Source organism: Lineus longissimus, chromosome 2, assembly GCF_910592395.1.
Source record: "Lineus longissimus chromosome 2, tnLinLong1.2, whole genome shotgun sequence".
Classification (NCBI taxonomy): Eukaryota; Metazoa; Nemertea; class Pilidiophora; order Heteronemertea; family Lineidae; genus Lineus; species Lineus longissimus.
The window spans coordinates 20044974-20072114 of record NC_088309.1 but is presented as its reverse complement, the minus strand read 5'-3'; the positions used below and the strand labels follow the sequence as shown (position 1 = coordinate 20072114).

At 42.3% G+C, this 27141-nt stretch overlaps 1 protein-coding gene across 2 annotated transcripts in view; it reads right to left on the bottom strand.

The window, feature by feature from the left end:
• Positions 1–27141, bottom strand: part of LOC135482767 (dynein axonemal heavy chain 10-like) — a 35524-nt gene that overhangs the window by 3344 nt on the left and 5039 nt on the right. The window contains exons 10-58 of one of the 2 annotated variants that reach the window (XM_064763116.1): positions 26291–26338; positions 24671–24885; positions 24374–24487; positions 23997–24137; positions 23557–23745; positions 23167–23327; positions 22668–22899; positions 22019–22273; positions 21146–21304; positions 20622–20738; positions 20184–20465; positions 19791–20002; positions 19413–19569; positions 18723–19079; positions 18191–18424; positions 17795–18021; positions 17194–17463; positions 16861–17044; positions 16147–16281; positions 15726–15878; positions 15329–15517; positions 14996–15142; positions 14499–14690; positions 13871–14284; positions 13314–13571; positions 11875–12354; positions 11451–11603; positions 10959–11284; positions 10422–10629; positions 10042–10206; positions 9454–9775; positions 8944–9272; positions 8196–8627; positions 7790–7887; positions 7194–7375; positions 6571–6925; positions 5932–6153; positions 5541–5688; positions 5170–5305; positions 4256–4410; positions 3997–4085; positions 3500–3629; positions 2997–3270; positions 2402–2661; positions 1935–2273; positions 1623–1823; positions 1051–1356; positions 574–745; positions 248–379 (exon numbers count right to left, since the gene is read on the bottom strand). In XM_064763116.1, coding sequence (XP_064619186.1) covers positions 248–379; positions 574–745; positions 1051–1356; positions 1623–1823; positions 1935–2273; positions 2402–2661; positions 2997–3270; positions 3500–3629; positions 3997–4085; positions 4256–4410; positions 5170–5305; positions 5541–5688; positions 5932–6153; positions 6571–6925; positions 7194–7375; positions 7790–7887; positions 8196–8627; positions 8944–9272; positions 9454–9775; positions 10042–10206; positions 10422–10629; positions 10959–11284; positions 11451–11603; positions 11875–12354; positions 13314–13571; positions 13871–14284; positions 14499–14690; positions 14996–15142; positions 15329–15517; positions 15726–15878; positions 16147–16281; positions 16861–17044; positions 17194–17463; positions 17795–18021; positions 18191–18424; positions 18723–19079; positions 19413–19569; positions 19791–20002; positions 20184–20465; positions 20622–20738; positions 21146–21304; positions 22019–22273; positions 22668–22899; positions 23167–23327; positions 23557–23745; positions 23997–24137; positions 24374–24487; positions 24671–24885; positions 26291–26338 — 10656 coding nt within the window. The remainder of the gene's footprint in view (positions 1–247; positions 380–573; positions 746–1050; positions 1357–1622; positions 1824–1934; positions 2274–2401; positions 2662–2996; positions 3271–3499; positions 3630–3996; positions 4086–4255; positions 4411–5169; positions 5306–5540; positions 5689–5931; positions 6154–6570; positions 6926–7193; positions 7376–7789; positions 7888–8195; positions 8628–8943; positions 9273–9453; positions 9776–10041; positions 10207–10421; positions 10630–10958; positions 11285–11450; positions 11604–11874; positions 12355–13313; positions 13572–13870; positions 14285–14498; positions 14691–14995; positions 15143–15328; positions 15518–15725; positions 15879–16146; positions 16282–16860; positions 17045–17193; positions 17464–17794; positions 18022–18190; positions 18425–18722; positions 19080–19412; positions 19570–19790; positions 20003–20183; positions 20466–20621; positions 20739–21145; positions 21305–22018; positions 22274–22667; positions 22900–23166; positions 23328–23556; positions 23746–23996; positions 24138–24373; positions 24488–24670; positions 24886–26290; positions 26339–27141) is intronic. The other variant, XM_064763117.1, reaches the window with a different exon arrangement.

The following is a 27141-nucleotide window of genomic DNA, read 5'->3' as shown; positions in this document are numbered from 1 at the left end:
TTTGTGGCCGAGACAGGAAGTGGGTAGGATTCAGGGTCTGAGATCCTCAAGGACACGCTTCAGGGTCCTAGATATCCAACATGTCGGTGCTATGCAATATATTCCATTCCCAGCCTGTCATCAGATTGGCCTATACTGGTTAAAGGTTTTATTGGAGACAGTTCAACTTCAAACAGAAGAGAGTGTTCCCGAAAAGGTTGAGGAGATCCCATAAAAAAGACTTTGAGAAATATTTCCAGTATCTTACCAGTCTGTGGCTGTAGATCCACCAGGTTGCTCCAAGTGTCCCTGGCTGCCTGAGTATAGTAACCAATCTCAGCATTCGGGTGGAGACCGAACACCTCAGGGGTGTTAGCAAGGGGAAGCGACTCGATATACTCTGGAAACACAAACCGAATTATCAAAATTGATCTGTGATTGAATTCATTTCAAAATTCTCAGGTTTTAACGCTGATTAAGCAGTCCATCTAAGTTCTACTGGAAGTGTAGAGTAGGATGATAACCTCTACAGTCGTTGATATCAGAAAAGTGCTCCTTAAATGATTTACTATTTCATAACAATATTGTACATACCGACATAAACGTCTCTGGGCCCATCCTCGGGAATTTTATAGTCAACCTCCTCATTGTGGAAGAAGTGGAAAGGTTGGAACGTATCGAAGATGAAGTCTCCCATGTATTCATCCATATACGTATTGAGGACACGACGATCGAAATTATCAATAGCTCGACCACCGTACATCACCTACAAAAACGAGATGAATTACATTTGAACTTATTCCCTGTGACGATATTTGTTGCATTTTCAACAGATATGTGATATGTTCTCGCAAGGTTTAGGGGTCTTCACTAACTTTTGTGGGATCATACTCACTGAATGGACCCATAATGTCATAAATACTGACAAAACTACCTCATTGCAAGCAACCACTATAATCAACTCAATAGTCTGTTAAATGCGAAATGATGTGTTACAACTCAGTTGCCTAGAAGACAAACTGCACAAATGAACTGACGGTTTTCTAAATGGACAACAAATGAATAGTTTACCTCTCCAATAAGATATTTCAAACTGCTCCAAGGTATTTTAGTGTCTCCCTGTTCATGTGCCTTTGTGAGGTACGTATTCAACAACTGCATGCAGACGCGGAAATCAGACTCGTTGAAATCGTACGAGACGTTCCAGCCAACTTTGCCGTACTTCCTCCTCTCTTGTACGACTGCGTGGAAGAAGGCCAGCACGTAGACAAGGGAGGGGAAGGCCTGGTGAGGGCACTCGGCGAGGGCTGTCGTGCTGATCTTGTGGTAGGTACTGCGCATGTTCAGCTTGAGACCATTAGGTGGCTCAGTCACAACCTAAAAATGAACAAAGACGGCATTTCAAAAGAGATCTTTGGACGGCATATGTTATGATATGCGCTTGAACGATGATAGTAGTAAGGTTATGTCATTTACCAAGCAGACTCTAGTGAGAAGTGCATCTGGTGTTGCAAAATCTCTCCCCAGGATTAAACCAAGGCCCTATTGCGCGGTGGCCAGTGTAAACCACAAGGCTACAATGGCACACCTCGTCATAGCTGATCAAATGATGAGGTCACATCATCTGGACACGGATAGCATACCTTGAGTGACCTCTGTAAGATGCCAATAGGGAAGCTGGGAGTTGGTTCAGTCGTCAGCCAAAGCCGGAAGTCGGGATGCGGCTTGGTAATCTTCTCAAGCTGTTTTTCAAGGTCTCGTAACCATTTCACCAACAGATGGCAGTTCTGTAACATCAACCATTGGCCACGGGAACAAGCTGTGTCCAATAATTGGAGGGCAAGCTGAAAACATGATAAATATTCTATTAGTTTTGGAAGCACCGCAAGGAGCCTGCAAGGAGACATCATCAAATTTGTTCGAAATGTAATGAAATGAAATCTGTCGACACACACCTTTTCCTGGCCCTGTCCCATGGAGAGGAACTTGAGTTTGTTGGCGCCAAACCCTGTCCGTTCAGCGAGCTTCATTAGATCACTAGCAGGATCAGATCCAGGGCTGAGAATAAAGACAATTGGTGACATTGGTGTGCTTTGTTCGAAGATCGACTCAAAACTGATGATTGGGGGTGTAACGTATTTCTCGCCCATCGTCTTGGTGATGTATTCGGTGATGGCACGATAAATTCGATCGACACGGAAGCATCGTAGCAGCATAAGCCGTTGGAACTCGGATAGAACTTTGTCATATTTAAGAGGAAGGTGAGCAGATTCAGGAGCATCCAGTTCAAAAATCTGAAATAAAAAGGAAGAAATTCAAGATAATTTCAGCAGTTTGTGTTGATGCTTCTCATTAAATGATTTTCAATCCAATTTTTACGTCAATAAAACACTGTGATATTTAAAGGAAAAAGTTCACCCACCGTTTTCCAAGCTGTTTCATTCTTCTCAATATCGTCAAGAAGGGTACCAAAGGCTTCAGGTGCAATCTCGGTCAAGCGGACGCAGTCTTCCCATCCTTCATCTGGGAACCATTTAAACGGCTTGGTCCTCTTGGCCTTCTCGAGGGCGATGTTCCCCTTGATGAAGAAGTCCAGCTCGTCCTGCTTCACGCGACCTTCATCCATTTCGAGCTTGATGTTGATTTGGAAGGAGAAGAGCAGCTTGTGTTTCTCAAAGATACCTGCAAAGGGATTTTTCCATTGAAATGCATTCGGAAAAACAATACTTATAAATAAATAAGTGATGGTAAAGTCAGGTAAATTGAGTCCATATTGAAATTTGATTTGGAATTCAAATATAGTCAACAGGCTACCATTTCTATTCAGTGAATTGTCACAGGAGTTATTGAAGTGTGAAAGAATTATTACGAGAGCTAAATGAATCAGAAGGAAGATGGAAACTCAGCAGCCACCTCATCTCTCAGCTCACTTTTCCTGTCCAAGAACCTTCCGGCCCTGATAAGAAAGCTGGACGTTTCATGGTGGGCATCAAGGGGTTAAAATGGTCTTAACTCACCTGTGCACCCATAGTTATAGACATTATGCGTCAGAGTGTCCATGATGTTGCGGAGACGTTTCTGCACAATGGCGTCGGGCAAACTCTTCTTGAGGGACAGCTCGAACACGTCGAGATAAGACGCCAGGGAATACTGGTACATGCTGCTGATCGTCGACATCTCGGACAAGACAAAGAACAAGATGGCGCCACGTTTTGCAGCCGGACGATATCCGTCACGAAGTTTGTCAATATCTATGGCGGTCTTGGCACCAAGTTTCAACTTTTCTGTCACCTGTATGTAAAGAGGGAAAACTTGTCAATGTTTGAGTACTGACTAAGACAAACATAGTGCAGGTGGTTTCTTTTGGATCACATTGTCTCACATTTGTACCATATTATCGATTGACGTCATACTTTCATCCATACCCGTCTTTGTACTACAGTTTGGAAGGTAGCAAGTTTAACAGACACTCAATTCTTTTGATAATGTTTCAAAGTCTATACATGAAAGAGTGTCCTACCTCGCTAGCCTTGGACTTGGTTTCCTCCAGGGTTGATACCAGCTCCACATTATCCAACATGTTACCCGTTGACGTCGCCAACTCTCTCAACAACGAATCCTCTAGATCCTTCAGCAGACGTTTGTTGATACTGAAGTCAGAAGATAACGATCATGAATGGCAACATAGCATCATCTTCAGCAGATATTTTCTAAGCGTCAGACAGAAGCAGGGAAGAAAACTAATCAAATATTGCACACAATCACTTTCATTAAAATCACCATTCTTTCTAAAAAGCCACTTTTTCAGCATCAACAATGGAAGGAAAACTTTTAACCTGTATTGGCAGATTTTCAGGAAAACCTGCTTAGTTTCGGCAAAAGTGGGAAACCAAGTGGCTCAATTAATTCTAATGTGAGTTAGTTATTGGCAAGGCCATGATAATTGGCCACAAAGCCTCAAAGCAGAAGAGTGATGGTGACAATTGAGCAGGGTATTGAGTTGCCAGATTTTATTACCTTGTTTCCTGGATGAGCCTCTCTCTCTGTTCCTCCAGTTCCTTTCTTTCAAACTTCACGATGACAGACAACAATTGATCTTCAAGACCCTAAAAAGCAGATAAGTAGATAGTATTGACTCTAATGTAGTTGAGCAACAATTCTCTTCAATATCATAAATTGGTCTCTTCTTTTCAATTTTCTCTTTCTACCAAAGAATCAAGGTCCTTCAGGACAAAAGATACATCTTCTCGTAATGACTGGAAGTGTTGAACTTTACCTTCAGTGTGACCTGGTAGTTGATAACCATGGACTTTCCAAACACATTGGGTGTGTACTTGGGATTGGAGAGTTTGGTGTTGAGATAGAGTCGGAAGTTTGGATCATAGTCGACCTCTTTGTCTCCGAGCATGACAAACTCTCGCCCTTGTCCACCTAAAAATTATAATATTGAAACATTATCAAAAAACTGAGTGAATAGCCATTTAAGTTTTGAGGTTGGTGACAACTGTTTCAAAGATTCTTCGAATTGGTCTGGAACAATCTTACATCATAGTATGTTTTCAGCAGCACTGTGGAGCACTCAGGGCCCATGAAGTCCAACCTGTCAATTTTTTGTCACTCTTAAGTAAATTGATGAAGTTCTTTGGGACAGTGCAATCATTTTCAAGAACATTTCGTTCATAATTGTGATTCAAAATAAATTGTAAGATATTCAAATGGAACTAAAACAAAAAAATATTAGAGTGACATCATGCACAGAGATGGATAAACTTACCAACTTTTACTATCCAAAAAGCATGGTGTAAGAAGACAGAGAACACAGTTCTACATGTAACAGACATACAAGGAATGGTAGCGGTTCAGATAGATTTCACAGTAGGACATGTGATTACAGTCAACGTGGGCAGGTTTTGAAGTAGAAGTAAGGGTGCTGTAGCAGAGACAGTTAGAACCAATATATATATATAAGCCAAACTCATATATCTTTGAACCAACACATGGTAGGGTCCCTGAATTCAGCAAATTGGAAAACTGGCATTTTCAAAATTTGCTAAGCTGACTTTCAGGTGTCTTTAGGGTTTATAGCATTATTTCATGCAAATTTCAAAAATGAATTTTCAATAAGGATTTCAGGGTAAACATGTACTGTATTACACAGATATTCATTGTACGAATCAAAATGAGGCTAACCTTTGATGTTCTTCTCAAGGACATTGTCGATGACCGGGTCGATGTATTCATCCACATCTTTGAAGAGGAATGGGAAGCCGTACTTGATAGCCAACTCGAGTTGTTTCAGGAAGTCGGGATCGTTGAAAGTGCACACCTAAAACAACAATTTTAGCCACTCAAATTTCAAGAAACTTACTATGTGGATGTTTCACAAGAAATTCACTACCTTTCCTCCTCTTTCGATAAAGGCACTGTGACTACACCTTCTGCCAAAGGATGGTACAATGAAGGATAACTCTTCAATGCAATCAGTAGATCTCTTTCTTATCATTACTGGTAGGTATGTGGAAAATCAGGTTAACTGGGTTAACATCTAGCAGCAGACGTACCTTGAGATTGTTTTGTTCTTCTTTCCTCCTGATCCAGGTCAGTGCCTGTTGCTGAGGATCGATGCAGAGGGGGAATCTGCTGGCGCGGGTTGTCAAGATACCATTCTGGATGGAAAGCTCATCTGGGGGCAGGCTCTCTGATGTCCACCTGAAGCAGTCAAGGAGAACAAGTCAAGACATGTTTTTTCCTCTCTGAAGAAATGCAAAGAGAACCGTTTTCAAATTTCAAGAGAGTCAATGGCGTCAGACGCACACTCATCCTTACACTGAGTAACTCCGAGTTAATCAGCGATTGTGATATTTTTCACTTAAATGTCACAGGGGGTCATCCATAAAGGTGTACACATCACTAGCTAGTCCATTTCCAGACTCCCCTGCCTCATTACCTTACCTGCTAACTTCAACATCATTTGTCAGTAACTCTTCCAGTTTGAAAGGCTGACTGAGTGGAATCTCCTTGTCCTGCACCTCCTGCTGCCAGTCACCATATACCATCTTTGTCCTAAACTCCCAGCTGAATGCTCCAATGTAGCTGAGGAAGGCTGAGCTCAGTAGACAGTCGCCAAGCAGACGGATTCTCATCTTCTTCAGTTCTTCCAAGTCTTTGGTCCATCTGAAATGTTTTTAAAATCATCATTAGATTTAAAAGAACTTTTTTAATCACAAGTTTTATGGACATCGATGTCAATTACCTCAAAATACAAGACTGTATTCATTTTTAAACACCAAACTGTTTGGTTTCTGTACTCTAATTTTGCCCCAAAACCTTGGCTACCATGAACACCTGGTTTTGACCTGCCTTCTAACTCCAGCTTTGGATCTTGAAATTAACGACACACCTCAAGTGTGATTGGTGATAACTGAATTAATCTCCTGCAAGATTGCTGTGACTTCTCAGCCCAATGAGTTAAGAAGTGGTCAGAGGGAGCAGAACTGACGACCAAGTTGTGGGGATTGCCCGCACCCCCACTGTGACTCCTGCAGCATTGAGTGTGATGGCCAACATTGAAAGTAGAAGAATTTAATTTACCTGATATTCTCAGACCCAAGACCGGAGATAAGCTTATCAGCAGCAATCAAACGTCGTTCCATGATCTCTGCTTCTTCTTGCAAGGCCTGTTTCTCAGACATGGCTCTCTCGTACTCGTCTCCAAGACGCTTCAACTCGGCCTCAAGGGCAGCCACCTCTTTGTTGATCTTATCCAAGTCGCGCTTGGCCTGGTGATATGTCCTTTCAAGGCGTGCCACCTTCTCCCTCTTGGGTTTAATTTCCCTGGCAACTGCACAGTAACCCATGACGGCCTCCACGAATTTCAGAAGACCCGAGCCGGCTTTACTGACGGACTTCATGTCATCCATGTTCATGTCATTGTCCTTGAGGAAACCTGAAACATATTAGAGCAAAATTATCAATTTTTTCCTTCTTTTTTTGGTGACATTCACTCTGATCCAGTAAGGTGTATCACTGCAGTTTCTAGCACAGCACCATTATCTCTTATCATGCAAGAAATTTACAAAATAAAAAAAACTTCCACGTGGGAAAGCTCAGCTGCTTTGAATCAAGGGTCTTATATTCTCTATAAAGTCTTGCAGGCCATTATGTTTTACAGACTCTCGAGTATAGTCTCTTCACGTGAGCCAGATGGGACATACCTTTGACAGTCTGGACCTGTTTTTGTGTAATACTGTCAACATCCATTTCTTGGAGAGTCTTTAAGAAGTTGGGGTCGGCCATCATTCCTTTGGCCGATTTCCAGGACACCTCCTTGTAGCCTCTCACTACCACGATACACTCACACACCACTTGTACAGCCTTTGGGGGCTTGGCAAAGGACCTGCATAAACATGATGATGGGTAAATAGTGCGAAATGGATTGACCAAATGATGGGAAATATTCCAAGGCTGATTTATAGGATGAATTTGCAGGATTAACTTACATATTGTTGCATAGTGTATGATTCAAAGTGTGACAGACGTAAGGCTTGGAAAGTAGGTAAATTTCTATTCAACGTTCCAGGACAGCATTGGACCCACCCGAGGTGATGTTGAGCAATAGCCTTGGGAAAATGTATTCACCACCCCCTCCTATGTCCTCAGTTGAACCTTGTTCAGGTAGAGAAATTTCAACTTTATCTGTGTATCACAAGGTCTTTTCAAACCACTTGTTTCCATCCACATTGATAAATAGATTTGACTTCCATCCACATTGGTAAGATTTGACTTACGTTCAATATTTCATAGTACGTACCTGATTTCTGTTACATCAGACTTATCTAAATCCTCAAGAGCAATCCTTGCAGCTTCCAGGGCCGGCAGGGCTTCAGCGAGCGAATCCTCAGCGTCTTTCTACAAGGAGTAATAAAATCTTTAGTGATGAGGGAGCAAGAGTGGCAAATCAATCCAAAATCTGTTCACCGCAGTGAGAAAAGTTAATGGCAAAATGGGCTATGTTCCTCAACAGTTCACCAGTGGAGGAGAGCATGTTCAAAAATCTTTATGGGTGATGCCCAGAAAAGTATAGCTGCTCAAGTAAAAAGAGCCTGATCCATGAACATGCAGGCCTTTCTTCATACTCTCAGTCTATATGATCCGATATACTTTTGTATTTGTACCGCAGAAAATGTCACACTGAGCTGAATCATGATTTAGCTCACCTTTTCCACTGAAATGATCTTTGACTGTTCCTCAATCTCCTGACCCTTCGCCATGGCCATCGCCTTCTTCTCCGTCGCCTGCTCAGTACCCGACGTAATATCGGCCAACAGCGACTCACAAGCCTCTGTCTTCTCTGTCACGGCGACTTTCTGAACCGCTAACTTTTCATTCAACTCGTTCAACTGTTCACTGGCTTCGGCTAGTTTTTGCAGACCTCCAACAAGACGATCACACTGCGCTAAAACCCACTGGTCTTTCTCCTCTAAAAGTTTCAAATACGTGTTGATGAAGTCGAGATAATTCTTTGGCGTGACGTAGTTTGCTCGACGCAGCTTCATCAGGAACTCCTTGCTGTATTCCGTGACGGACTGATGGACCAATACAATGATGCTGACGACGTTATCACGGTGTGAATCTGGGATCAACAAATTCTGGAAAAAGTGTTAGAAAATATAACTTTTTGCATCCTGATTCATCGAGTTGGAAGTGTAACTATAAGAATGGCAACCAACTCCAACAGCATTGCAATCTATGTGCATGAACATGTATGCACACGAGCACTGCACACTATGCCAAAAAGGTTTGGTCTGAAGATCAATTGGTGTTCAAGTCTCATAAGGCCAAAACCTATCACATTTCAGGAATTGGTTTCCTATGTTTCACACTGATTCTGCTAATGACCAGATAACTTTTCAATACATGTCTTCATGAAGACGATTTTGGTACTATACTACTACATGTACTTACATCAGGTGAAATGAAGACACTGGCCACAGCATACAAGGCCTGTTCAGGCCATGGGAAGAACCAGTCAATACTGGCATTGTTGACCAGACCGGGGAAGTTCCTACAACGTGTTCTCAGCGTTTCTCCAACAGGAGACATGGCAAGGACAATATGAAGATTGTTTGCGCACTTTGTGACGAAATATTGCCAGATTTGTTCCTTAGGTAGGATGGCGCCACCTTTGGAGGCCTCGTTTCTCATTGCGGTAACGATCTGCTCTTTTTCATCGTCGGCGTAGAGAGCGGGCACCATACCAGATGTCAACATGTTGTTAATCAACTCAAGGAAACCTGGAAATAGGGGAACATTGGTTAGGACTCAAAGACCTCTCAAGACACAGACGTCAACGTCAGACTCATTCCGGTACTATCATAATTCCTATCTTTTGCCTTTTCTTGTCATCAAAAGCAGTTGAATGATAATGTCTACCATGGTTGATATTAAGACCGTGAATTCCAAAGCTTCACTCACCCTCCTCGACCACATGTTGATCAGTGAAGAGAAAGACAACTTTCTTATTCTCCATGCCAAGCTTATTGTAGAGGTTCTTCAGGTCGTCTCTGAGGGAGGACTCGGAGTAACCACGACTCAGAGTAATCTCAAACACTTCACACTCCGCAGCAAATGCGGCCAGTTTCGTCAAGCTCTGCTTGCCGCTGCCGCCTACACCGACCAGGAGGGCGTGGCCCTGGTCCATACGGATGACGCGGTGGATCCTCGTCAAATGCTCCAGGGCGTCATCGAACAGAACGAGGTTCATGGCTGTGTAGCGCTCATTGTATTCCTCCATTATCTGAAAGAATCAGGACAGTGCATGAATGAAATAGTAAGAACCTCAATCCCAATGGGACATGAAGCATTCTACTCATTCAGGAGATCATGCTGACAGCAACAGTTGGGGTCTATGCCTCCATCAGTCAGAAGATCACCATAGGTTACTTGACCGCTTTCGTCCTCAAAGAGAAAATTGGTTATGCTGTAGTGTCCTCCTTTAATCTCAACACAGCTCATGACACAACTTATGCAAGAACAATCTGCAGGATCAGACTAGACACTCACCTCTTGGAACAATGCTTTAGCTGCCTCATAGTCCTGTATGTCTTCATAAAGCCTTGGTTCGGACTCATCCATAGCCGTTCTGTAATCCCCAAACAGACTTGGCTCCCTGACGACATATTCCATGTGCTTCTTGAATGATTCGTCAAGCAGTGCTTCAATGTGTTTCTGAAAAAGTGAGTTACATCCATTGAGTGTCTATCACAATTGACATGCACTTCAGCAGAATTAATAAAGACTAGTCTTTATTGCCATTTACGGGTTTTTTAAAATGCATAATTAAAACTAGGCTGCAGCTGCAAATTCACAAACCCGTGAACTAAAATAGCCGCTGATATCTCCCAGCCTACAGAAACCTGCAGTTCAAATTGTCAAAAACTTACATTGACAGTGACTTTGTCTTCTTCGTTGATAAGCCTGTCACAGATGACACGCGAGCACTCGTTTCTCCAGAGCCTGAGGAAGTGCTCCACCTTTTCATACCTGTCTGGCGTGGTCAGGCACATACCGCTGTAGATACGCGACAGGTCTCGCAGGTTGAAGATATAGTGGAATTTGGATGGAGTTGGTGGCAGTTCCTTCACGACGAACCTACAGAGGAGAGAGGTTGGTTGTTTTTTAAAGAATTTGACAGTTCATGCGATTTTTCATGGTTCAATGAAATAAACACTTTGTTACTGTTTAATCAGTGTATATGCAGAGTGCTATTAGTCTCAGAGTCAGATGCACGTCTGTTCATACCACATATTCAATTTTAGAGTTGGTAGTGGCTCAAATAAAGACTTGGGAATATTCATGACATCTCTTGCCCCTTTTTAGCATGGAACTGTCTACATAGAGTCAAAAGCTCTACTGAAAGATCTTATAATGTTGGCCCCGAAATTTTGGGTGACATATTTTTGGGTCGGGCAAATACTTACGAGTAAAGCTGCATTGTCATCTTGGTAATGTCTGGCACAATATCCTGGATATCTTTGTCGAATGGCTGGCAGTGCCCTTTAAGGATTGAGCTATAGATATGATAGAGAGACTCCTCCGACGGGAACGTCATGTTGAAGACGGTGAAGATGGAGATAAAACGTGGATCGACTTCGTTGCGACCGCCGCCAGCTTTACCCATGGCTGCGATGAAGCCGATGTCCTTAATCTGCTTCCAGTTGAGGTCTTTGCCACGATCGTAGCAGCCTCCACGCTCCAGCAGCTGCTTTAGAAAGGCGATGGGTTGCTGGGTGCCGTACTGATCAACCTATAACACAAATGGTGAAACTAGAATGAGTTTTATTTCATCATTGAAATTGAGAGAGCCATGCATGTCCTGATTGTTTTGCCAAGAATAAAAAAAGACTAGTCTTTAATATACAAATAGAACCAAAAAGTAGAGGGAAAAAAGTTGAAAATAACATTTGTCTTACCTGGGGCATGTTCATGTCATCAATGAAGATGAGCAACCTCTTACCAGGCGGGGGACCATACGTATCTTTCGTTCTCTTCTCAACGTTTGCCTCCAAGTTCCTCTGCACATCATACGCATTGGTTCGGGAGGAGAAGTTCACATTCAGCAGCAACTGCAAGCAGACGCCACATAGGTTTGAAAATGATCAAAAATACAGAAACACTTTATAGCACGGATAAGAGAATCTGAGACAATGCTTGTGGTGAAGTTGAATCAAGATTTTCCAATCAACGCATTTTAGTTTCCCAGGAGTACCCTCTGGCGTAAACCAAATAATTTTGAAAGACACGCAACATCACACGTTATCTTGACCCAAAGGAATTTTGTTCCTTTGGGGAACACGCAGAACTCACGAGGAGAATTAATGAGTGAGATGGTCTTACATGAGATTCTGTGTCCATATTCCTAAGGAAGGCCTGCGTGGTAGCTGTCTTCGATGTTCCAGTGTCGCCCACCAGCACCACAGGTTTCTTTATACTTGTCTGCAGATTCAGAAGCCAAGTCGTCCGCACAGTGTCGATGGTCGGCACCAGAATCTGGTTATACTTCATTTCTGGATCGTGGATGTACTTCGGGACGAGTTGCGCCCACGGGACCCACTTGTTCTGCTCACCATCCCAGAAATACTCATACAGCGAGTTTGTCCCCGGCAGCTCACCCGGTCCAGCGAGTTGAGATTCGTCATTCGTTGCACTCAACGAAGCCAAGTACTTGACGTAGTTGTCAAACTTGACTCGTCCATCTTCAAGTAGGGCACCTCCTACTGACCAGTATAAAGCTTGAAGGAAGTAAGCCTCGAGGACATCAGGTTCGGGGATCTCCTTGGTGATGAGAGAATCAAGGAGGGAGGCAAGCTGGGTCACCTAGAAGGAAACAATTGAAAAATTTATAACTTGATAAATGCATTTCGTTTCGGAAGATATCAAATTTTTGGGAGCATATCTCAACCTTCAGGTGAAAAGGTTATTTGTCCTTTCGGTAAATCAGCTGACTTCAAGTTGAATGTACTAGATCACTTTCCTAATACATGACTTATCACAACATATTTTCCAAGGCCTCTACCAGGCACTTTCCAAAGGCCTTTTTACACGGTGCTGGTTCAAGACAACCCTCCTGAACCGCCACGAGGCGTGTTCGGTTCAGGACGGTTCATTTCGCTTTTACACGGGGACGGTTCGACGATCTGGCCTCGATCCGGCTCCAGGCCGGTTCGTCACTAACATCGTCAATTGGTGGCGCTGATCAATCCTGCTGGCGGTGGAGCTACGAAAATATCACAACCTTCAACAAATAATACAAAATGGTTCACGATGGCGCCGGTGAGATGCAGAGTTTTTGCTTTGGTACACAGCATTTGTATGGAAAGAAAGCTCTTGCTCTCGATAAATTGAAGATTTCACAGCAGTTTCTTTCCGCGGAAAATTTCATGCCAGGAACACGGCAGCTATTCCCGCGAATGACGTCCCGCGAGTACCGTGTGCAAACCGGCTCGGAGCCGGTTCGCTTTTACACGCATAAATAAACCCTCCTCCACCGGCCTACACCGGCCTGCACCGACCCGAGACCGGCGATCGGAACCCGCCTCGGACCAGGAGGGTTCAGGACGGTAGGTTCGCTTTTACACGAGGGAAAATAAACCGGCTGGTACCTGAACTAGTCTCGATCCGGCTTGAACCCGCACCGTGTAAAAACGCCTCAAGGCAGGCTGCTTGGTAAGTTGGAAGGCCTGCTTGTAAAGATAATGATCTCGGTTAGCTGGGGAACTGGTATCCAGGGTGAGTGTAGAACTCTGAAAAAAGTGCCAACCTGGCCTCAAACTTACCAAATTCAGGTTTGTGAGAGGCACAATCGTCTTCATCTTCTCTTGTTGTTTTCCATCGACCACTCCCTCAATGATCATGTCCACGCAGGGGATGACGTATTTCTTATAGAGGCGCGCCATTTCATCTCTCTCCTGTTTGGTGGCTCGACTATTCACCCACTTCTGCCAGAATGGATCGTAGCCCAAGTTCTTGGGGTCGACGAAGACCATACCGCATCTTGACACAGTGGCAGGTGAGGCGTATTGTAGGTCACCAACCTGTAGGAAATTATAAGATATGGTGAAAGTTGAGACATAAACATTAACTTATTCATTATTGGAAATAACCTGTGGTCAACAGGATACCTTCGACTACCTATGCTCTTAATCATTACTAAGAGTCACAAAAGGATCTCTCATCTGCAGCTAAAACAAGAAATCGCTTGGTTTATATTGACTGGCAGGTTGCTGTGACCTGCGCTGACCACTGCAAACAAGCAATTACTGTCGCATCCTATTTAAATCGCAAGTTGAAGCAACTTAAAATCGCTCGTTTGCGGGGCGCTTTAGTAACTCACCTCAAAGAGCAAGGCACTGTGATTCAAAAGGCGGATACGTTCACCATTAGCCAAGGTCAACAGCTTGTTGTCGTCCATGACAGAGTTCATGTTCTCTACCCACAATGCATCAACATCTCCGTCAAAGACGATATACTTTCGCTCTTTCTTCTCAGTGGGTTTGTTGATATCACGGAAGATATTCGAGAGGAGCCCATCGGTCCAGTCACGAGTGTTTGGATCCAAGATACCGTACAGTTCGATGACGCTACGATCCTTTGCGTTCAGGGTGTACAGCTTCGTCACCAGGCCGAGCCTTGTTTGTGCCTGAGCCAATGTGTTGATGACCACAGATTTTCCACCACCAGTTGGGCCAACAATCATGGTCGTCTGACGTGTCATCATTGTCTCGTACATCTGTACAACCTTGTCAGCCTGATGAAAAACAAAGACAATTCTTTTTGAAATTGTATAACAACCTTGCAGCTTTTTCATTCCTCTTTCATAAACACGATTGAAGAAACAATAAAAAAACAGATCACTTTATTCTCCGAATGCTTAAAGTTCTGAAAATAGGTATTTTTATAAACCTTTCAATGTTCTCTATGTATACACATGAGAATTTTCCAACAACCAAGCCAATTTTTACCTGTTGGGGCAATGCAACATAGCCATTGTCTTCGAGGACGCCTTCCACTGCATCGTTGAAGTTGGGATAGCGGACACGTGGGCAGTCCAACCCAGGGAACAAGTCACTGATGAGACCCAAGAACAGCGGCACATCCTCAAACACAAACTTGGGCAAGTTCATGTCTCTCAAGGCTCTCATGAGCACAACATCCTGTAAAGAAGAATGAATAATTTCAATTGACAAAGATCACAGGCAAAAGACTTATGGTCCAATGTTCACATCCAGTATGGGGTTGGGCAAACCAAGTCATAGGAGCCCAGTGTTTAAGACAACTCATAAAATTCAGCTCAAATTGTCTACATGCTCAAGGGTCTGGCTTCACATTTGAAAATTGCAGGAGGGCTGTTGTTCTTCACTCCTCTGGGTTAGATTTGGAGAGCTAAACCACTCTCCATACACAGGGCTGTCTCTAAGGATCTGACCTGATGACATGGGGAGATATTTTATCTATTTACCTCAGATAGGTCGGGTGAACCTCTCTTGAGCTCACCAGCCATGACCAAGACAGACTTCAAGGCACGGAGACCAAAGTCATAATGATGTTGCTTGGAGAGCTGCTCCTTAGCCAACTTGTACAGCACTGTCATCTTCTTGGCAAGAATCTGGAGAGGATAGAATGAGAAATGTTACAGAAATTTCCCAAGTTTCTAAAAAGTTGTCTTAATAGCCAAATCAAGTACACAGTTGTGTGGCTTTCGAGCTTTTGCTTGGGAAGAATTGATGAAAACGTTTGAATGCACACCACCACAAGAATTAATTTTGCTGGTTACAGTAATCATTTCATTTACCTTTGCTAGAAGGAAACCTTCAGAGAACAACATGATTTCACAAATCTGTTCAAGATCTGGAACGATGACGACGACAGGCCTGAAGAGGGCTTTAACAGACTCAGGCAGTTCTGTACGACCTGCATATCCAGGGTTCATGGTGATGAAGATACCCATCCTACCATCAAGGGCAATTTCCTGGCCTTCAAACTATAAAAGAAAAGATAGACAGATCATATGAAATCTAAAGATAATGAACAGTTCCTTGGTAGAGTTAGGCACACGGGGCTTGAAATTTGGTGCAGCTCGTTTTCAAACTGTTCTGAGACTATGAGTTCCTGCATTTTTCCAAAAATCTTCAATTAACCAGCAAGCCAATGGTCTAATTTTTACACAATACTCGTTCAAAACAACTTACATGGAACTTCTTGAGCTGTAAAGCCAATGCATTCTGAATAGTCTTGAGCTGAGTTGAGATGACAGACAGCACCGACACATCAATACGATTGAACTCATCAAAGCAACCCCAGGCACCGCATTGAGCAAGACCAGAGAAGATCTTGCCAACAGCCTGAAACGCAAAATAAACGCATTGAAACAAAATGAAAAGTAATCTAGAATACAAGGCAAATATCTATTCGTTAGCTTGGAGTGGTCAGGGAGCTCCCACCAAAAGACATTGACAAGTCTGATATATTTATTTGGCAAAAGTTCTCCATTTTGGTACTTCTCTGTTACTCCCCCAGCACTGACAGTTCTACAATTTCAGATTTATTCAGAAAATAACAACATCATTCCTGCACTATTAATTGAAGAGGGACAAATGTAAAATAACTTACCTTGAAATCCATGCCTTCACCACAGTTGGTGACAACGCACAGAAGACCAAGCGCCTTGGCTAAATCCTTGGTTGTCTCAGTCTTACCAGTACCAGCAGGACCAGCTGGGGCACCACCAAGGTACATGGACAAGGCCTGAAAAAAAGAAAATAACAGTTGAAATCACATGTCATTTCTTTTTGTATTTCTCTTGTAAATGTCGCATAAAGCATGGAGTCGCAACCAGAGAATTTTGGCAGTAAACGTGAAGGGGTCGTAGTGCAGAGCAAGCCTTCCATCATCAGAATTCAAATAATAAATTTCCAAATTTGTTGTTATTATTATTATTATTATTTATTAAATCCAAATAAACAAAATTACATATTGAGACAATTGCCAGGGCTTAGGCTGAAAGCATTAATAGCCCTGGTTACAATGGTATACAAAGAACAAGTTGAATCAAGATAAGGTACTTTGAATGGAAAGAAAGGGATGCAAGTAAAGGTAAAGTAACACAAATAGTTATAGTTTGTACAAAGGTAGTGATTGATGAGGGGTTCAATTGATCTGGCACTAGTTACCAGAAAAGGCGATAATATTAATGAGAAAAGTGGCTGTTTTTTCTACAACAAGCCTGTTTGAAGTAAGGTCCAATGAAAATTGACCATAAAGAAGAAAATTTGTTGTCTCAAAAAGTTTTTTGAATAGGGATAAAATAGATTTCGGATAACTAACCTGTGTGAGTGTGAGGTAGATTCTGTCAGTGAGTGGTGTGATGACCAGACGTCCATTCAGCCCCATGTACTCATAACCGTATCCGAACTCTCCAGTACACTGCCGTACGAGCAGCTCATCCGGTTCCTTCTCCCAGTAGAACCTCAGCTGACTTTCCCATTCGAACTCTCGGGCATCCATGATACTGAAATAGATCAGGGTGATAATGGATCAAGTGAGTTGAAGTGGGGTACTGATTCTTTAGAAACGAAGTAGTGAATGCCCTCTGAGAGAGACTTTAAATCGAATGTGTAGCAGCAAGAAATCCAAGCCAGGATCTCCCAGCAGACGTACCTGTCTCGCACAAACCCATCAATGATGTCACGGGCATGCACATCAATGATCAACACAGTGTTGAACTTCTTCCGGTCGTTCTTCGAGAGCGGCGATCGAATCTGCACAACGACGTCGTTCAGCTGAGTGTGAAGTTTCCTAGCGTAATCCTTTAGCGCCATCTTTTGTCCTTTCTTGACCTTTTTGAAGACGTCTTCTGTTTCCCATGTCCACCACACCTGGTTCCCTGCCAGTGCCACCATACCTTGGTACTGGAACATCCATTGTATTCTACAAAATAATATACAAAATTTAAAAAAGAAAAATTGACAAGACTACCGATGAGAATATCGAAAAGAACACCGAGTTTGAAATGATATCCCAAAGTCTGAAATCTTGATAGGGTAGGACAAAACACGGCAAACTTCTTAATACGAAATGAAATAATGCCATTGGTTGGCAAAGACCATAATAGATTCAGATGCGTATTGAAGAAATTTCTTAAAGTTATTTATGAATATTTACAGCCTGTCTAAATACTGAAAGAAATATCTGGGATTACGGTTCAAAGGAAACTCTGAGTGGCGGAGTCAATTCACAACAAAAAGCCTTCTTTGCATACCTGGTCTTTCCGTTAGCACAGTAGAAGAATATTGCCTCCTTGGTGACGAGTCTGTTGGCTTTCCTCATCTCCCCAAGGACCTGTGTCATCCAGTCCTCAACACGCCCCTCGGCGCCCACATTCTGCCTGAACTCCATCATCTCACCCTCGCTGGAAACCATGGCAGACGCTAATGTCTCATTATTGGCACCCTTTTGGAATCTCAATGAGGCAATGTTGTCAAACATCTGAAATACAGAAGCTACAAGTAATGCATAAGAAGAAACAGAATCTTCAGAATCTACCTCACTCTCATACATAGTGATATAAAACCTTTTGATTCGACAAGGCAGCGTGAAATGTATTTTGTCGTCAAAATTATCTGAATGTTATGAAAGGTAACCGCAATGCACTGACCTTAATCATGTGTTCTTGTACGCATTCCGGATCACTACTTCCAAGAATGCTCAGCAGTTCATCGTCGGAAATGAAGAAGAACCTTGGGAAAGCATTCCTCTTTGAATCCAAGTAATCGTTCAACGACTTTTGACACTTTTCTAAACCTGCGCTGAGATTTTCTAGATCCGACAATCTGTTGGCAGCATGGCAGGACTGTTTGATGTTGGGGTTCTTGGCACACTCTGCCATTATCTGAAGAAAAAAAGACACAAAAAACATCAAAAACAAGAAATAGTAGAGAAGACATACATGTACTTTGGTGGTCACAAAAGGTCCACTTTATTGTAATTTCAACACAAAATTGCAATATTTGTCACCTAGACACAGAAAGTCATAAAATGATGGTTCATTCTTGGCCATTTCTCCAAAGGACATTAGCTTGACAGATGACAAAGACATGTGCATTAACATTGTCCATCTTGGTGCAACTACATGTCACTTTCTCATCTTTTTGAAGATGGGAGTCTTCCCTATTTGAAAAAACGTTTACCTTTTTAAAAGTCTTGTCAATCTGGTCAAACTTCTTTGCTTCCTCCGGCAGCTGTGATCGAATGTCTCCACCGATGAAGATACCCTCGAGGTACATCCACTTCCTCTGTACGACCATCCACACATCCAAAACCTCACTGATGAGCGACAAACTCTTCTCCCAGTTCTGGACGGCATTCATGAACGGGCCGACGAATCTCGACGCCGACATGCTCTGAAGATTCATGGCGTTGTCGTCAAGGTTTTGCATGACTTCGTCCACTGTTCCCAGGATGTAGCCGCGGTTGGATGTACCCTTCATGTAACTCTGAACGTTGAATTTCAGGTTGGCCCACGTATCCTCCACCTCTTTCACGCCCTGGAATATTGATCAAAATGTTAAGTAAAGTGTTGTTCATGTACACTTCTAAGTACACTTCAGAGGCAATAAAGATATGCCGCGTTCTGCCAGTAACGTTTGTCTCAAACCTAATAACAAATTAACAACAGTGTAACTGACAGCGAAGATCAAACCCCAACTATCAGTAGCTCAATCACAAGAGAACTGGCAATAGTTGAAATCAAAGTATGAAGAAATGGGCCACGCACCACTACATACAGCTCTTGAACATGTAGATATTAAGTTAGACCTCCAGATGCGTTTCCCTTTATTTGTTTTTGCATAGCACAGGCTCATCGGTGGGAACCTTACCTTTTCAATGCTCAACTCTTTGGTAGCACATGTAACAATCTCAGCAATAGTATCCTGGAATCGATGCAACTCCATAGCAAACACATTCTCCAGGGTAAACGTCTCGGGGTTCATCTCAAAGGACTGGCCTGTTTTCGTCATCAGATCCTTCCAATGGCTGTAATGGAAACGTGAAGATGGATCAGTTTTAGTTCTTCCTGTTTGTCTCCTGTTTAACGTACAATGTAGGTATCCTCGAGGTCCTTGTTTATAGCACAAAGCTATGTCTCCACAGACAATGATCACCAAGCTCTCAATTCAGTACAAGTACTTCACTATATCAACCAAATGCAGCACAGTACAACAAATTGAGAATAATGCGAAAAATTGACAACCAACCGTTCTCTCAGAGCCTCGTTCTTCAGGTCCATAAACAACGGCAGTGAGTCTTTGAATTCTTTCATCTTTTCCTCGAGGACCCTGGCAACAGGCATAGATTTGATCTCCCTCGGCAACTTCCTGAGGTTCTTGAGGAGGTTGTCAACACCCTCCTGTAGGACTTGGATGTTCAAGTTCCCCCACAGTGTCTCGGCCCAACCTTCCCTGGCAGCCTGGAAAATAAGTAAACATCTCAGTTCATTATAAAGCCTCAACATAAATATTACTCAAATCCAACGGCACTCAAATTGACTGTGTTAAGCACGATGACTTGCAATTCTTCTGCGCCTGCTCTTGGCAGATACAGAGTGTATTCCAGTGATGGCACATTTCGCTGTCTCGCATCATGCCTACCTTTTGCTCCTCGTAGATGCCATAGATCAGCTCCAAACCCTTGAAGTCCTTCTGAACCAGTAAGAGATCAGGATACATGGTAATAGGCAGGTCAAACAGCCTCTCGGCATTGGCCAACTCCTGCCTCTCTGCCTCATACTTGTTCAACTCCTCTTTGTAGGACTTCATCAGCTCCAGACCCTTCTCCAGGTCACCGCGGACGGCCCCTGGACCATCTGCACGGAACCGTTCCTGGAAGCCTTTGAGATCCGTGCCAAACTCTTTGATACTTGTTTGTGTGATCTAAAAGGGAATATGGAAATGTTACAGCATGATATTTTCAGTCATTCGAAATAAAACATTCGGGGGAACAAATATTTGGATTCATGAACAACTAGTACCAAGAGCAAACGCAAACAAACGTAACTGCAAAATGCATAAACCTATTCTTGTACAAACCTCTGTGAATTTCTTCTTGACCACTACAAGACTAGCATCAACATTCTTTGACTCGAGCACAAGGTCCTCCCATATCTGGCTGATGTTCTCGTTCAATGTGCGCTCTTCCTCAGACTTCTGCAAATAAAGTTCAAACACCATTTACAATGTACTAATTTACAAAGTACAAAATATCATGCATTTCTCAAGACCATCCTACATATGGAAAAAGCTTTTCAGCCAAATCCATGTTATGAATTTAGCTCATGGGTCTAAGTTTCATTTTGGAGAAAACAATGCAAGTACTGCTGGCCCCATGCACACAAGGTGTCAATGCATGCAAAATCAAAGCTATGAATTAATTAGCACCAAACACATGCAACGCCAATGCAATTAAGCATATAAGTACCACTCGTCTCAGGAAACTGTTTTAGTTTTTACTTCTTTTTTGCCACTCTGCCACTTATACTGTTCTAAGCAGCTCTGCCGCTATTTAAAGCCTCTATACATTCACAAGAACCATGAGAACTCTTCCCTGTACTCACTGATAAGTTGTACATCTCCATGGTGCGGTACCTTTCCCGGATATCCCTAATCCTCGTCTCAACATCCATCGACATATCCTTGATGTCGGAGATTGTGCGCAGGATGAACTTCAGATCTTCTAGCGAGCTTGGAGTCTCTTTCAAGTCGTCTGATTTGTTCTGGAATTAGATCAGTATAAGTTGATTAAAAGATTACTGGTATCGATAGTATTTTGGCTCACACACACATTTATTGAGGGTGCTTAATTTCATTCTCAAAGTTCTACTGCATTCAGAATTATTGAGATGCTGACCATCTGATTTCGGTGACAAAATCAGCTGTCCTAGAGTATTCCGCCAGAGAGCCCCAGTGCTTTGTGGCCAGGGCGGTGTCCTTTGGCCATATTCATCTCTATTCATTGATTCCATCTAATGCTGCCATTTTGCTTTTCAACTGAATAACCAGATATAACAATCAACCAAGAACTGCCTTACATTTCAAATGAATGGCAAAATAAACAACGAACATTGTATTCAACATAAAATAAACAAAGAATTAACAGTGAAAGCAATAGTGAACAGGCAAATTTTGTCGTTTTTTAACTGCAACAGGATCTACATACTTTTGGTCGGAAAGCACGCGACATTCGCTGAAACACAAGTTTTGTTTGGACAAAGATGACAAGTGCTGGGTATGTCATGAAACTAAAACTCTCGGCACTGGATCGAGATTGAAATGAAACTGCCAGACATGATTTCCTGAATCTGACCGACGTGGCTCCTGCCAATCAATAGTCTCCCTTTAAAAGGCAAACAAGGAAGGTTGAGGGAGTAGGACAAATCATTGGAATGATTTGGCAAACGTGAAATAAAAAGGCAATACTCTATACTCACGTCGAGTTCATCTCTGAGACTGAACAGACTGGATCTGGCCGACTCAACCAGGAGTTTGCCGTAACAATCTATCCATTGCTTGGCGTGGTCTTTGACGGATGCGGCCAGGGGCTCCATGTGCAATCTGATGCAATCCTGATCCTTCATCATTGGCAGCGCTGCTACTTCATCCATGATCTTGTAGAATGATTGCAGACGATCATCAAATGCAACAACGGACGGCATCTTTTGCATCCATTTTTCAGCTGCAGCAGCCTGTCAAAAGAGAACTTGATCACTTTTACACTGAGGTACGGCAGGCATGGCATTTTCGCATAAATAGAACTCCTTTATAGAAGGCCTTTCTTGAAGAAAGCTACAGAAAATATGCAGATATACAAGTATCCTATCAGCAGTTCCTTGTTGAGTTTTCGCACTCAAAGTAGGTTCGAGTGTTATGAAGAGGACTTTCTTGCCCACCTGACAAACCTCCTGCAGGGAGGATGGGGGTTTGATCTGCTTAGGTCGACTGACTCTAACTCCTTTTGGAGTCACACCAGCCAGCATAGCCGGTATCCAGGTCGCAGAAGTGCACATAGCGGTCGCAAAGAAGTAAACACAAGCAGACTCAATATTCGACTACCTCACTAAATGGTGTGACAACACCTACCTTATCCTGTTTCCAGACCAGACGGTACTTCTTCCATCTGTTCAAGTATCTCGTCAACGTCGTCAGCGTGTTCTTCATGTTCGTCTGAATTGTTTGAACGAGATCGATCACGTCTGGATTGGCAGAGATGTCCGTGAAGAAGGTAAACATGAACGGTTCATCTTCGCCCTCAATCTTCTGTGGTGGCGTTTCTATACAAGTTCCATTCATCCAGCGTAAGAATGACTTTGTTCTGCGAATATGGAAACAAATGTGTTTAGATATTCGTTCCAATCTTTTGCCTGGAGAGCCTATTAGTGCAGAAGCTAACAGCTGCAGTAAACAAAGCAATCAAGACATGTACAACAGCAACTTGAACTGGACACACATAAACAGAAGGAGGTTGACTGAGATTCCAAATGTATCTGGTTATCCAGGACTTCCAGAATGCTACTAAGAATTGTGCCAAACGCAAGGGTAGATTCAGTCAAGAAAGATACTTGGAAAGGTTTCTACTTACCCCTCCACACAGTCCCTGATGCACTGTAGTGTGAGTTTATAAACCTCATTCGCAGCTGGGTGGAGGACGACGTCTGGAGCAGCCAACAGAGTCTGGACGGCGAACAAGGGCAGCTCACCTGTGATGCTTGTGTTGAACTGCTGTAAACTATTCAGAATCAACTGAAATAGAAACGTATTTAAAGTTTGATAATAACCTTCTGGAATTTGTCAATAGACATTAAAAGAAGATGAACTAATCTCAGTAAAATATACATGCGGGCCATATTTCACAATTTATAGAATAGGTAACAATAGGCCAAACACCTCAGCCAGTATAGAAATTTTCTCTGTAAGTGTAAATTTCTTTGGTCTTGGTCAGGGGAAAAGTGTCCCTTACGTCATTACCTACCTTTGTGAGTGAGTGGAAGACCCTTCGCTCCCAGTAGGAGTAGTACTGGTGCAACTTAGGCGACTTGCCAGTGTTCGTGTGGACAACCAGTCCCTCCATCTTGGTCAGTAAGGGTCCCACCGCCCGGTACTTCCGTGCCAGGGTCTCGAAGTCCTTAGCGCGCTCCCTCTCGACATACTCATAGAATTCCTTAAGAAAGTAAATCGATATTCGATGGAAATTTAGTAAGCTCCAATTTAGAAACACTAAAAGTGTAGTCCTAATACATAAAGTCACTTACATCATTATAAAGACAAACAGGAACACCAGATTTGTGACTGCAATGTGACCTAATGCCCACAATCTTGCTTTCTAAACCTATTGGGACAATGCATCTTTGCCTAAATACTCCATTTTGCTGAGCACCGAACATGAGGTTGCATGCTGCATTAATGACTTACCTTGCATCCTGGGACATCCTCTCCAATCTTTGGTGGAGGTTTCTTGAAGAGGTCAGCATTTTCAATCATAAGCAGGCGAAGATTGATATCTTGAGCATTCTTCTGGATTTGATTGACTAGAGATTCGAATTTGGCAATGGCCTGGAAAACAAGAGGTACAATGCTCTAGTAACAAACAAAGAATGAACCAATGCATACCTAAAAATAAAATCAAACAGGAAGATCATGGAGCTGAGCTGCAAATGTCTGAATGTTTTGCCAACCACCAGTCAGCTGCCCGCACCTCTAGAGAGAAAAGCAAAAACAGCATCCTAGCTAAGGCTCGACAAAATGGACTATAAACTTACTGAAAATCCATACAAAACAATGAAACTTACCGAACCGCATTTTGCGATGAAATCACTGATACCAAGAGAATTCCAATTCAACCTCTTGGAACCTGGACGGATTACTCTGCGAAGCTCTTTCATGTGATCTTCTAACAGGACACTCTGAAAAATTGCACAGAAATTTTGAAGGATGACTGCGGTGAGCTGTGGTGTTGAGGTTTTTTTCAAAGTTTCAGACAAGAATGTAACTGCTTGTTCCACTGCTGCGTTTTCTGTTTGAAATTACCAAAAATCTGAGCGTCATTTATATGTAAAATTGAATATAGCCCCAGTGACTCTGCTTACCTCAGCATGGTCAAGTGAAGCCAGAACATTGTGATATCTGTTCAACATGTGCTTCAATCCGTCCACATATTTGATGTATTTCTCCTCCTGGAGAGCAACATTTCTTGCCAACTCTGGCACAGAGAAGCCGAGCTGTTCCATGTGTTTGGTCTCAGTCACGATCTCGGCAAGCTGCGGATCGAAGTCCACCATGTACTTTAGCTCCATTTGATTCTCTAGAAAACAGAAAAGACAAAAAGGTAAATACTCCATGCTTACAAAATCTTTGGATGGGTTGATTCAAGGAATCAATACGAACCTGGCAGTCCTTGGTTGTCTAATCAAGACAGCCTTGGGTAGACCTAAAATGCACTGATATCCTTGTGACTGATGCCCTTCCGAATTTCTTACAATCAAGGCCTTCTTTTACTTGTAGCCAACCAAAATGGAGATTTTACCACACCCATGTACACAGTGCCTGCTCAGAAGACTTTGCTCTGTCACTTTTCAACTGTCAATGACTTCGGATATATCATGTGCAGCATAATATGTCTTGCTGTGTCACAATTTCTGAGGAACTTACTCCATTGCCACCCGCTTGCACTGACTGATAGCTATACTGGAATAAGATAGAATGTTTCTGAGGCGAATTCTATCAGCGAAAACATCCAACTTGGGCAAAGCTAATCAGTAATATGAATGACAATTCAAGCTTTGACTGGGAGTGGATGGACATTAATTGGTCAAAATTGGATGTAACGGTACATTTTTCACTATCTTTATGAAATGCAGATTAGAATACGTATTTTGTCATCTTTTATACTGTTAGAGTAAAGTAGAACATCCCTCAGTTGACACCTTTGCGACAAAGACATCAAGTTACTGTTCCAAAGTCAAATGTTTATTGAACATGGCCTTTGCCATCAGGAAACTTTGTAGCTGATGACATCTTTCATCTGCATGATGTTCACAAATTGGAGGTTCTACTTTCCTATGTTCTACACATTATGATTACAATTACAATTTTGTGAACAGGCTTGCTGAACGTTAAATTGCTTAAAGTGATCTTCTCCGGCTTGCTTGCAAATGATGCTTGCCAACACAGACACTTAGCTGGAGTGTTTAAACATGTCTTCCTACATGTAGCAATACACCCATAATGAGTAGGATCTCAGCATTTATTTAGATCACGATATGGGCTCTCAAAATAGTAATTATACCAACCCACAAATTGAATTCAAGAGGATCAGCGAAACAGAATAAGATCACTTTAAGATTTAGGATGCTGAATGGACATAACATAGGAGCTATAGGCTAGGGACTATTCCTGCAATAAAAATGTTACACCAATTATAACAACGAGTGATGTAGGATTTGTCTTGACAAAGCAATTACTGTTAGACGACTGTAACCTGGATTATTTTGACCGAATCATTTAACTAAACATAAAAGTTAACAACTCGTTTTATTTTCAGAATAAAAAAGCTGACCAATGACTATCAGTTGATACATTACTCTATGTCAGGTAAAAATGGGCAAACAATTTTCAGAAGTTTTCAAAATCCTTGGACATACGGTTAGCCATGAAAATAGTCAAGGTTACAGTGTGCAATGGTGGAGCTGGGTAACTAATTTTCAAACCTTCGTAGATGGCCTGCCATCTCAACTGGTGACGAATTATTTCATCAGCTACAATAAGCATAATATTCCAAAAATAAGCATGACATTCCAAAAATCATCAGAAGCAAAACAAAGCCCAACTAGAAAATGCAAAGGTCGTCAAGCGTCTTAAATAAACTGCTTATGCAGAACAAAAGAACCAGAACCTAGAAGAAATTCATTACTGGATAATTCGGAAAATCTTCTGAATCTGAGAGTTACGGCGCTGGATGAACTATTATCAGTCTGTACTGTTCCTAAAATATGAGGAAGATAGAAATAACAAAACAAGTTTGAGCAGGTAAGAGATGAAAAGGGGAACAACTATACATATGTATACTTGCATGTATACAAAAAATGTGGTACATATCTACAATGATTTCAACATCATGTTGTATGCTTCAGCAAACAAACAACTCATGAGTGGCAAATACTAGGTATAATACAAAAAATTTACCACAAAATTGTCCTAAATATACTTCTACATGAAGTGGAGTGACATGGACACTTCTCGCAAACAATGTTCCCAGTGAAGTGTATACATCTAAATGTCATATAAGGCCAAGGGTGGGGCATTTTAAAATAATCAGAAGAGTGATGATATGAAAAGTTTGTGCTACTCTTTCAGTGAAGCAGAAGTGCTTTCAGACCACACTAGTGCAAGGAGACGCGTAACTGTGACCCGTGCCACTAAGCTATCCAGGGGCAATGCAACTGTTGCACTTTAAGTAAGTGTTCATAAGTATTGGACAGGTGAAGGACTGTATCTGAGAAATAACGTGCAATGCATAGCTCAGAAGATGGTCCTTCATTGAAAATTAAGCGTGAACACA